Genomic DNA, 12,664 nt, shown 5'->3' with positions numbered 1-12,664 from the left:
GCCAGCGGGCGTTCGACACTTCACGTGGCCTCAAGATGCACATGGCCTGGCACAAGTGTCGTGGTGACGTCACCGCCACTTAGTGGCGAATGGCGGTTGCTGTTGTTGTTGTGTGGGGGAGGTCACAAGACATGTGGGCCACCGCCCGCACGAGTGTGTGTGTGTGGGGTCATAGGACATGTGGACCACCGCCCGCACGAGATTGTGTGTGTGGAGGTCACAAGACATGTGGACCACCGCCCGCACGAATGTGTTTGTGGGGGGTGTCACAGGACATGTAGACTAACCGCCCGCACGAGTGTATGTGTGTGAAGGCTTTCCCTTACGTCACTGCTGGAGCCGTTCTCCACTCTGAAGCGGCCCGCCCTCTGTATGGCACCGTCCGCATCGCTGGAGATGAGCTGAGGACGGGGGAGGGGACGCCGGGGGGGGGCACAGTGTGTGGGGGGGCAGAGTATGTGGGGGGGGGCAGAGTGTGGGGGAGGAGGGGGGCAGAGAGTGTGGGTGGGGGGTCAGCGCTACACGGGGCTGTTGCGTGCCGCAGAGTTAAGCCCACAGCGACGCTTACACAAAACAACAACAAAAACAACAACAACAACAACCAGCTTCATCAGGCGATGAAGAACTCCCCCTGCTTCCGTCTTAATCAGCGCTGCGCCACCGCCTCCATACAAAGACAAAGATCCCCCGTGTAGCCTGTAACAGACTGTTGGGGCAAGTGCGGTCAGCGAGCAGCACCTACGAAGTCCGGCACTGTGGCACACGATGGGGTGGGTGGCCAGCAACCACGCCCGGCCGCCTTTGTCTCCCCAGTGGCGACGTTAACTGCACACAGCACCGGGTACTCGTTTGAGGCTGAGTCGACCTAGGGGAGGCCCAGGACCGGCCCAGATAATCGTCACTGGGTGTTGGCCGTGACCGGCACTTCGCTAACCGCTGCGCCACCGCTCCTCGGACACGCGCGCCCGACATAAATCACGAGACTCGAGCGCAATTCCATCACGCGAGCCATTAATTATCCCATTAAGGTATTAGCGGGCATTATTTTTCTTACGCGGGGGTTTGATTTTTTTTATTAATATTAATTATTGTTATTTTCATCATCATCATCAGAGGCTGCTCGCCTGCCTACACGCGTTTTGGTTTCCCGTTAGTAAATCGTCCCGGCGACGATGATGCATTGGGGGTCCCGCCAGCCTGCCGTGATATCCAGAGCGACAATCCGCCCCAGTAAATCGATTGCGTTGTACGATTGATAACGTAGCCCCCCCCCCTCGCCACACCTCATCCCCCTCACCCCTCAGACCCCCTACCTCCCCACCTCTCAGCCTCGCCCCCCACCCATCCCCCTCGCCCCCTACCTCCCCCCCCACCTCGCCCCCCCCACCCCTCAGCCCCCTGGCCCCCCCACCCCTCTCAGCCTCGCCTCCCCACCCCTCACCTCCCCCTCGCCCCCCCTTCCCTCAGCTCCCTGCCCCCCCCCACCCCTCACTTCCCCCTCGCCCCCCACCCCTCAGCACCCCTGCCCCCACCTCTCAGCCTCGCCCCTCCACCCCTCACCTCCCCCTCGCTCCCCCCGCCCCTCACCTCCCCCTGGCTCCCCCCGCCCTTCAGCCCCACTCGGCCCCCCCACCCCCAAGTCTCGCCCCTCCAATCGCCCTGCCCCCCCCCCGTGCGATAACTTGGCCCGGCAATTGCATTTGACATCGTACATCAAATCTCGATTGAAAAAAGAAACTCATTTCTTTAGAACTGCTTTGTGTGTTCAGTTTGTTGTCCCCCCTCCTCCCCACCAACACCGCCCGCACTTTCAGATTAGCACGGTTGGCTACGTGCGGTGATGCGAAAGGAGTTCAACATCCATACACACTGCCCATAGACTAACACTGCCCATAGACTCAACACTGCCCATAGACTAACACTGCCCATAGACTCAACACTGCCCATAGACTCAACACTGCCCATAGACTAACACTGCCCATAGACTCAACACTGCCCATAGACTCAACACTGCCCATAGTCTAACACTGCCCATAGTCTAACACTGCCCATAGACTCAACACCGCCCATAGTCTAACACTGCCCATAGTCTCAACACTGCCCATAGTCTTACACTGCCCATAGACTCAACACTGCCCATAGTCTAACACTACCCATAGACTCAACACTGCCCATAGACTCAACACTACCAATAGAAACAACAAAAATAACAAAATATATATAAAACAATAAAAAATTCTCACGACGTTTCGACCATAACTCAAACGGTCATCATCAGGTGTGTCGGTTTGCAAACCGACACACCTGATGATGACCGTTTGAGTTATAACAAAATATATATAAAACAATAAAAAATTCTCACGACGTTTCGACCATAACTCAAACGGTCATCATCAGGTGTGTCGGTTTGCAACGTGACTTTACCGAAAAAACTAAGAATATGAATTACTGCAGTCACGAAAGCTTTAAATCAAAATTTAAAACTACCAATAGACTCAACACTGCCCATAGACTCAACACTACCAATAGACTCAACACTGCCCATAGACTCAACACTGCCCATAGACTCAACACTACCCATAGACTCAACACTACCCATAGACTCAACACTACCCATAGTCTAACACTGCCCATAGACTCAACACTGCCCATAGACTCAACACTGCCAATAGACTCAACACTGCCCATAGACTCAACACTGCCCATAGACTCAACACGCACCTCCGATTAGCACGGTTGGCTATGTACGGCGCAAACGAAGTTCACCATACAGCAGTACATCCTCGTCTCTTTACACACGAGTGGGACAGTCACTCCATATTTGTTAAAAAATGAAGGCTTCCGTGACTGGTTTAAAACGATTACACGAAGCTATTTCTATACTCTTTGGTTCTTTCGTTAAAGTCATGTAGGAATAAAAAATAAATCACGACGTTTCGGGGACAACACCAAGCGCCCGTCATTAGGTGGAAAAGCCTTGGTCTGCTGCTGAGGCAGACTGTTTTAAAAGGTTTGAAATGGGTGTAGCCCAAGGGTCACAAAGAAGTGGGCGGGGCTAGTGATGTTATTGTGAGAAATTAGCATGATGTTAATGTGAAAGATTAGCGTGATGTTAATGTGAGAAATTAGCATTCTGTTAGTGTGAGAGATTAGCGTGATGTTAACGTGAGAAATTAGCATGATGTTAATGTGAGAAATTAGCGTGATGTTGTGAGAAATTAGCGTGATGTTATTGTGAGAAATTAGCATGATGTTAATGTGAAAGATTAGCGTGATGTTAATGTGAGAAATTAGCATGATGTTAATGGGAGAGACTAGCATAATGTTAATGTGAGAAATTAGCGTGATGTTAATGTGAGAAATTAGCATGATGTTAATGTGAAAGATTAGCGTGATGTTAATGTGAGAAATTAGCATGATGTTAATGTGAGAGATTAGCATGATGTTAATGTGAGAAATTAGCGTGATGTTAATATGAGAAATTAGCATGATGTTAATGTTAAAGATTAACGTGATGTTAATGTGAGAAATTAGCATGCTGTTAGTGTGAGAGATTAGCGTGATGTTAATGTGAGAAATTAGAATGATGTTATTGTGAGAGATTAGCGTGATGTTAATGTGAGAAATTAGCATGATGTTAATGTGAGAGATTAGCGTGATGTAAATGTGAAAGATTAGCGTGATGTTAATGTGAGAAATTAGCGTGATGTTAATGTGAGAAATTAGCATGCTGTTAGTGTGAGAGATTAGCGTGATGTTAATGTGAGAAATTAGCATGCTGTTAGTGTGAGAGATTAGCGTGATGTTAGTGTGAGATATTAGCGTGATGTTAATGTGAGAAATTAGCATGATGTTAATGTGAGAGATCAGGGTGATGTTAATGTGAGAAATGAGCATGCTGTTAGTGTGAGAGATTAGCGTGATGTTAGTGTGAGAGATGAGCGTGATGTTAATGTGAGAAATTAGCGTGATGTTATCGTGAGAAATTAGCATGATGTTAATGTGAAAGATTAGCGTGATGTTAATGTGAGAAATTAGCATGATGTTAGTGTGAGAAATTAGCGTGATGTTAATGTGAGAAATTAGCATGCTGTTAATGTGAGAGATTAGCATGATGTTAATGTGAGAAATTAGCGTGATGTTAACGTGAGAAATTAGTATGATGTTAATGTTAAAGATTAGCGTGATGTTAATGTGAGAAATTAGCGTGATGTTAACGTGAGAAATTAGCGTGATGTTAATGTGAGAGATTAGCGTGATGCTAATGTAAAAGATTAGCGTGATGTTAATGTGAGAAATTAGCGTGATGTTAATGTGAAAGATTAGCGTGATGTTAATGTGAGAAATTAGCATGCTGTTAGTGTGAGAGATTAGCGTGATGTTAATGTGAGAAATTAGCATGATGTTAATGTGAGAAATTAGCATGATGTTAATGTGAGAAATTAGCGTGATGTTATTGTGAGAAATTAGCGTGATGTTAATGTGAAAGATTAGCGTGATGTTAATGTGAGAAATTAGCATGCTGTTAGTGTGAGAGATTAGCGTGATGTTAATGTGAGAAATTAGCATGATGTTAATGTGAGAAATTAGCATGATGTTAATGTGAGAAATTAGCGTGATGTTATTGTGAGAAATTAGCGTGATGTTAATGTGAAAGATTAGCGTGATGTTAATGATGATGAGAGAGAGAGACACGCAAACTCCAAATATACAGCAGCAGGCGTCAGGGTCGGGATCGAACCCACGTCCTCCTGTACACCAGGCGAGGTAGTTAACATCTCCTAGCCACCGTGATGATGGTGAGAGAGAGAGAGACACGCAAACTCCAAATATACAGCAGCAGGCGTCAGGGTAGAGATCGAACCCACGTCCTCCTGTACACCAGGCGAGGTAGTTACCATCTCCTAGCCACCGTGATGATGATGAGAGAGAGAGACACGAAAACTCCAAATATACAGCAGCAGGCGTCAGGGTCGGGATTGAACCCACGTCCTCCTGTACACCAGGCGAGGTAGTTAACATCTCCTAGCCACTGCAGCTTGACACACACAATACGAGCGCCCGCTGAAGCGAGACCCCCAGGCCCAGGATTTGAACCCAGGGCCCTCCAGAGAGCAAGGCATTATTCGCCTGACAGATACAAAAAACAGACAAGAGCCCGTTAAGACGTCGAGGGACACCCATGCCCAGGGGTCCAACCCATTCGTTTGGAGGTTGCTAGGGTCAAACGGGGTTGCTATGCATCCTGACAACAACCTGAACCCCCACTCCTCACACACCCACTGCCCCCCCCACCCACTGAACCCCCCTCTCCGCTATCCCCCGAGACATCGCAGTGGCACGTGGTGCGCTCCGGTTGTGTTGACGCGGCACAGGGAGGCGCAGCCACCGCGCCGCGCAGACAGCGGCGGGCAACGTGCGCAGCATGCCTGAGCGAGTGGTCGAGCGAGCGACTGAGTGACTGAGCGAGCGAGTGACTGAGTGAGTGAGTGACTGAGTGATCGACTGAGTGATCGACTGAGTGACTGAGCGAGCGAGTGACTGAGTGAGTGACTGAGTGATCGACTGAGTGATCGACTGAGTGACTGAGCGAGCGAGTGACTGAGTGAGTGATCGACTGAGTGATCGACTGAATGACTGAGCGAGCGAGTGACTGAGTGAGTGATCGACCGAGTGAGCGAGCGAGCGACTGAGCGAACAAGTGAGCGAGCGAGTGGTCGAGCGAGTGGTCGAGGAGCGACTGAGTGATCGACTGAATGGCTGAGGGAGCGAGTGGTCGAGCGAGCGACTGAGTGATCGACTGAGTGAGCGAGTGACTGAGCGAGCGACTGAGTGATCAACTGAATGGCTGAGCGAGCGAGTGGTTGAGCGAGTGACTGAGTGATCGACTGCATGACTGAGCGAGCGAGTGACTGAGTGAGTGATCGACCGAGTGAGCGAGCGAGCGACTGAGTGAACGAGGGAGTTAGCGAGCGAGCGAGTGATCGACCGAGGGAGCGAGCGAGTGAGCGAGCGACTGAGTGAGTGATCGACTGAGTGAGTGAGGAAGTGAGTGACTGAGCGAACAAGCGAGTGAGCGACTGAGTGACTGAGTGAGCGAGTGACTGAGTGATCGACTGAGTGACTGAGTGAGCGAGTGACTGAGTGATCGACTGAGTGACTGAGTGAGCGAGTGACTGAGCGAGTGATCGATTTAGTGATCGACTGAGTGAGCGAGTGACTGAGTGAGTGAGCGACCGACTGAGCGAGTGATAGACTGTGGTTGATCAATTGAGTGAGCGAGTGACTGAGTAAGTGAGCGACTGAGTGAGTGACCGAGCGACTAAGCGAGTGATCGACTGAGTGATCGACTGAGTGACTGAGTGAGCGAGTGACTGAGTGAGTGATCGACTGAATGATCGACTGAGTGACTGAGTGAGCGAGTGCCTGAGTGAGTGATCGACTGAGTGTATGAGCGAGCGACTGAGCGAGTGATAGACTGTGGTTGATCAATTGAGTGAGCGAGTGACTGAGTGAGCGAGTGACTGAGTGAGTGATCGACTGAGTGAGTGAGCGAGCGACTGAGCGAGTGATCGACTGAGTGATCAACTGAGTGACTGAGTGAGCGAGCGAGTGACTGAGTGAGTGATCGAGTGAGTGACTCAGCGAACAAGTGGGCGAGCGAACAAGCGAGTGAGCGACTGAGTGAGTCATCGACCGATTGAGTGAGCGACTGAGTGAGTGATCGACTGAGTGAGCAAGCGAGCGAATGACTGAGCGAACAAGTGGGCAAACGGATGAGCAAGTGATGGACTGAGTGAGCGAGCGAGTGACTGAGTGAGGGAGCGAGTGACTGAGTGAGCGAGCGATAGAGCGAGTGATAGACTGAGTGATCGACTGAGTGACTGAGTGAGCGACTGAGTGAGTGAGCGACTGAGTGAGTGAGCGATCGAGTGACTGAGTGAGTGAGCGACTGAGTGAATGAGTGAGCGAGTGACTGAGTGGCTGAGTGATCAACCGAGGGAGCGAGCGACTGAGTGAGTGATCGACTGCATGACTGAGTGAGCGAGTGACTGAGTGAGAGAGCGACTGAGTGACTGAGCGAACAAGTGGGCGAGCGAATGAGCGAGTGATGGACTGAGTGAGTGAGCGAGCGAGTAATTGAATGAGCTCGCGAGAGAGCAATTAGTAATAGTATCTATGTGTGCCACTTGCGACTGAGTTGTGTGTGTGGGTCTTTGGGTCTCTGTGTGAGTCTATGGATCTCTGTGTGGGTCTATGGGTCTCTGTGTGGGTCGATGGGTCTCTGTGTGGGTCCATGGGTCTCTGTGTGGGTCTATGGGTCTCTGTGTGAGTCTATGGGTCTCCGTGTGAATCTATAGGTCTCTGTGTGGGTCTATGGGTCTCTGTGTGGGTCTATAGCTCTCTGGGCTAGTCTATGGGTATCTGTGTGGGTCTATGGGTCTCTATGTGGGCCTATGGTCTCTGTGTGAGTCTATGGGTCTCTGTGTGGGTCTATGGGTCTCTGTGTGGGTCTATGGGTCTCTGTGTGGGTCTATGGGTCTCTGTGTGGGTCTATGTGTCTCTGTGTGGGTCTATGGATCTCTGTGTGAGTCTATGGGTCTCTGTGCGAGTCTATGGGTCTCAGTGTGGGTCTATGGGTCTCGGTGTGAGTCTATGGGTCTACGGGTCTATGTGTGGGTCTATGGGTCTCTGTGTGGGTCTATGGGTCTCTGTGTGAGTCTATGGCTCTCTGTGTGGGTCTATGGATAGTGGTGTTGCGTGCTTGGCAGGCCACTCTCGTGCATGGAATTAAATGGGGGGGCTGGGCGGGGGGGGGGCGGAGGGGCGGGGCGGAGGGGCGGAGGGGGTGTGGGCAGGGGGGGGATTAGCGGGGTGGGCCCCTTGTAAAATAAAAATCTATGAAGTCCGTCCTGTGAAGCGTATTCTGCTCTCATCCCATCCCTCGTGCAGCATCCTTAGCAACCGTTGCGTGGCAACCGGAGCACTTGGTTGCTAGGCAACCACACATTCTCATTTGGGATGCAAGCCAGTGTCTCTTTCCAACCCCAACCATGGCTATTTGAATTTACATTTATTTTTTCATCCACACTTTGCTCTGCCCTGCCCGGCACGTCCACGTTGCGTTGGCCAGGGAATGGGATGCGCATTGAAGAACGATCGGATGTTTTTGTTATTATTATTAATCCATAAGACGACACCACTGACTCTGTGCGTTTGTGCGCGTGTGATTTTGCGTGGATACAATGTGTGTGTGTGTGCGCGCGCGTGTGCCTCGCGAACAGCACTTGCCCCAACAATGTGTTAAGGCTATACGGGGGATCTTTGTCTTTGTACGTCTGTAAGTTGGCTCAGCCTCAAATGAGTACCTGGTGTGGTGTGTAAACATCGTCACTGGGGAGACAAAGGCGGCCGGGCGTGGTGCTCGCCACCAACCCCCTCCGTGTGCCGTGCCGGCCTTCAATTTTTGCTACTCGCTACCAGCACTTGCCCCTACAGTCTGTAAAGGCTTTGTTTCAGTGTGTGAGAGGGTGAGTGGATGAGCGAGTGGATGAGCGAGTGGATGAGTGCCTTAGCGTGTATGTTGTTAGAGGAGGCTCATGAAGGACGCTGCTACTGGGCAGTCGGAGGCAGTCGCAGTCCAGCAACAATGGAGGGCAGAGGAGCATCTACCGGTCATCTCGGTCAGCCAACCCATGGCACCTGCTGGGCCTGTCCCGAGACCTCCTACACCTAGCCTGGCACAGTAGGGGGTACAGCTGGTGGTGCATCTACCGGTCATCTCGGTCAGCCAACCCATGGCACCTGCTGGGTCTGTCCCGTGACCTCATGCACCTCGCCTGGCACAGTAGGGGGCACAGTTGCTGGTGCATCTACCAGTGGTCATCTCGGTCAGATGATCCGTGGCACCTGCTGGGTCTGTCCCAAGACCTTCTGCCAGCAGCGAGCCTTCGATACTTCAAGTGGCCTCAAAGTGCACCTAGCCTGGCACAGGCGCCATGGAGACGTCACTGTCACTTAGTGGCGAATGGCGCGGGTGTTGGTGTTGGTTGATGTTGTTTTTACCATGGTGGTTTAAGTGTGTGGTGAGTAACAGTGTGAGTGAAAGGGTGAGTGAGAGGGGGAGTGAGTGGGTGAGTGAGTGGGTGTGCTGCTGTGACCTGAAGTTTGGTGGTTTAAGTGTGTGGTGAGTGAGAGGGTGAGTGAGAGAGTGAGTGAGTGGGTGAGTGAGTGGGTGAGTGAGTGGGTGAGTGAGTAGGTGAGTGAGAGGGTGAATGAATGGGTGAGTGGGTGAGTGGGTGAGTGAGTGAGTGGGTGAGTGAGAGAGTGAGTGAGGGAGTGAGTGAGAGGGTGAGTGAGTGAGTGAATGAGTGAGTGAGTGGGTGAGTGAGAGGGTGAATGAGTGGGTGAGTGAGAGGGTGAGTGAGAGGGTGAGTGTGTGAGTGAGTGAGTGAGGAGGGTGAGTGAGAGGGTGAGTGAGAGGGTGAGTGAGTGGGTGAGTGGGTTAGTGAGTGGGTGAGTGGGTGAGTGAGTGAGTGGGTGTGCTGTTGTGACCTGAAGTCTGGTGGTTTAAGTGTGTGGTGGGTAAGAGGGTGAGTGAGAGAGTGAGTGAGAGGGTGAGTGAGTGGGTGAGTGGGTGAGTGAGTGGGTGAGTGAGAGGGTGAGTGAGTGGGTGAGTTAGTGGGTGTGCTGTTGTGATCTGAAGTCCCGGTGGTTTAAGTGTGTGGTGGGTAAGAGGGTGAGTGAGAGGGTGAGTGAGTAGGTGAGTGAGTGGGTGAGTGAGAGGGTGAGTGAGAGGGTGAGTGAGTGGGTGAGTGAGAGGGTGAGTGAGAGGGTGAGTGAGAGGGTGAGTGAGAGGGTGAGTGAGTGGGTGAGTGGGTGAGTGAGTGTGAGTGAGTGAGAGGGTGAGTGAGTGGGTGAGTTAGTGGGTGTGCTGTTGTGATCTGAAGTCCGGTGGTTTAAGTGTGTGGTGGGTAAGAGGGTGAGTGAGAGAGTGAGTGAGAGGGTGAGTGAGTGGGTGAATGAGAGGGTGAGTGAGAGGGTGAGTGAGAGGGTGAGTGAGTGGGTGAGTAAGTGGGTGAGTGAGAGGGTGATTGGGAGGGTGAGTGAGTGGGTGAGTGAGAGGGTGAGTGGGTGAGTGAGTGGGTGAGTGAGAGGGTGAGTGAGTGGGTGAGTGAGAGGGTGAGTGAGAGGGTGAGTGAGTGGGTGAGTGAGAGGGTGAGTGAGTGGGTGAGTGAGTGGGTGTGCTGTTGTGACTGAAGTCTGGTGGTTTGTGTGTGGTGGGTGAGAGGGTGAGTGAGAGAGTGGGTGAGAGGGTGAGTGAGTGGAACGAGCGAGCGAACGAGAGAATATCTGTCGAGACGTTGCAGGCTGACCCAGTGACGAAACCCAGTCTCCTCAACGTAAGGAGCAAGGTGCTGGCAACGGCTGAATTAGACATTCACCGTAACCGGTAACCGGTAACAGCGACAAGGAAGAATCAATTCAATCCGAGAGATCGCAGAAGGCTTTCCTCCCCTCTCCCCAGACCGCTTAGACCACGGCCATCAATCTCACACGCAGCTTGCAACTGGCAAAGGCGAGAACGCATTTGCGAAATTAAACTAACCAGCACCACCAGCACCACCACCAGCACCACCACCACCAGCACCGCCACCACCACCACCAGCACCGCCACCACCACCAGCACCACTACCACCACCAGCACCACCACCATCACCACCAGCACCACCATCATCATCACCACCACCACCACCATCATCACCACCAGCACCACCATCATCATCATCACCACCACCACCATCATCACCACCAGCACCACCGCCGCCATCACCATCATCACCACCACTATCAGCACTACCACCAGCACCAGCACCACCAGCACCACCACCAGCACCACCACCGCCATCATCACCACCAGTACCACCACCAGCAGCACCACCACCAGTACCAGTACCACCACCATCTGCACCACCACCACCACCAATATCACCATCAGCACCACCACCAGCACCACAACCAGCACCACCACCAGCACCACAACCAACACCAGCACCACCAGCACCACCAGCACCACCACCACTCTCTCGTCTTATGATCAGGGCGGTGACGAGATGGACGAGGGGGGGGGCTAACGCGGGGGGGGGGGGGGGGTGCGAGGGGGGGGTAGAGCCCAGTGACAGGGGAAAGCTGTCAGGATGTATTGCGCGCGCTCTGAACGGCGAGCGTGGTAGCAGTAGCAGCAGCAGTAGTAGAAACAGTAGTAGCAATAGTAGCAGCAGTAGTAGCAGCAGTAGTAGCAACAGGAGTAGCAACAGTAGTAGCAACAGTAGTAGCAATAGTAGCAGCAGTAGTAGCAACAGTAGCAGCAGTAGTAGCAACAATATTAGTAGCAGTTGTAGCAGTAGTAGAAACAGTAGTAGCAGTAGTAGCAGCAGTAGTAGCAGCTAGTAGCAGCAGTAGTAGCAGCAGTAGTAGCAGTAGTAGCAGCAGTAGTAGTAGCAGCAGTAGCAGCAGTAGTAGCTGCAGAAGTAGCAGTAGTAGAAACAGTAGTAGCAGTAGTAGCAGCAGTAGTAGCAATAGTAGCAGCAGTAGTAGTAGCAGCAGTAGCAGCAGCAGTAGTAGCAGCAGTAGCAGCAGTAGTAGCAGCAGCAGTAGCAACAGTAGTGGCAGCAGTAGTAGAAACAGTAGTAGCAGTAGCAGCAGTAGTAGCAGCAGTAGTAGCAACAGCAGTAGCAACAGTAGTAGCAACAGTAGTAGCAGCAGCAGTGGCAGCACTAGAAGCAACAGTAGTAGCAGCAGTAGTAGTAGCAGCAGTAGTAATAGCAGCAGTAGTAGCAGCAGTAACAGCAGTAGTAGCAGCAGTAGTATCAACAGCAGTAGCAACAGTAGTAGCAACAGTAGTAGCAATAGTAGCAGCAGTAGTAGAAGCAGCAGTAGTAGTGGCAGTAGCAGTAGTAGCAGCATCAGTAGCAGTAGTTGTAGTATCGGCAGTAGTAGTAGCAGCAGTAGCAGCAATAGTGGTAGCAGTAACAGCAGTAGTAGCAGCAGTAGTAGCAACAGCAGTAGCAACAGCAGTAGCAATAGTAGTAGTAGCAGCAGTAGTAGTGGCAGTAGCGGTAGTAACAGTAGTAGCAGCATCAGTAGCAGCAGTAGTAGCAATAGTAGTAGCAGTAGTAGCAGCAGTAGCAGTAGTAGCAGCAGTAGTAGCAGCAGTAACAGCAGTTGTAGTATCAGCAGTCATAGCAATAGTAGCAGCAGTAGTAGTAGCAGCAGTTGTTGTATCAGCAGTAGTAGCAATAGTAGCAGCAGTAGTAGTAGCAGCAGTTGTTGTATCAGCAGTAGCAGCAGTAGCAGCAGAAATAGTAGCAGCAGCAGCAGGCCGGCACGGCACACGAAGGATGGGTGGGTTAACGCCACGCCCGGCCGCCTTTGTTTCCCCGGTGGCGATGTTTGCGACACACCGCACCAGGTACTCATTTGAGGCTGAGTCGACCTAGGGGAGGCCCAGGACCGGTGTAGGTTATCGTCACGTGGTGTTGGCCACCGTGAGCGGGAATTGAACTCGGTCGTAGCGCAGCGTAGCGCTACCGCTGCGCCACCGCTCCCCATGCACACAAAGACAAAGATCCCCCATATAGCCTTAACAGACTCGTGGGCAAGT

The 12,664-nt window shown here is 51.9% G+C and overlaps 1 protein-coding gene across 4 annotated transcripts in view; it reads right to left on the bottom strand.

Annotated features, from left to right (window-relative positions):
• Positions 1-12,664, bottom strand: part of GARNL3 (GTPase activating Rap/RanGAP domain like 3) — a 196,578-nt gene that overhangs the window by 144,114 nt on the left and 39,800 nt on the right. For all 4 annotated transcript variants that reach the window (XM_076052998.1, XM_076052999.1, XM_076052997.1 and 1 more), the window contains one exon: positions 327-401. In XM_076052998.1, the coding sequence (XP_075909113.1) occupies positions 327-401 (75 nt within the window). The remainder of the gene's footprint in view (positions 1-326; positions 402-12,664) is intronic.

This window comes from Petromyzon marinus, chromosome 59 (genome assembly GCF_048934315.1).
Source record: "Petromyzon marinus isolate PM22_M1 ecotype Great Lakes invasive population chromosome 59, UKy_Petmar_22M1.pri1.0, whole genome shotgun sequence".
Lineage (NCBI taxonomy): Eukaryota > Metazoa > Chordata > Hyperoartia > Petromyzontiformes > Petromyzontidae > Petromyzon > Petromyzon marinus.
Note: the sequence above shows the minus strand (reverse complement) of the source record. Positions and strands in the feature narration are given on the sequence as shown.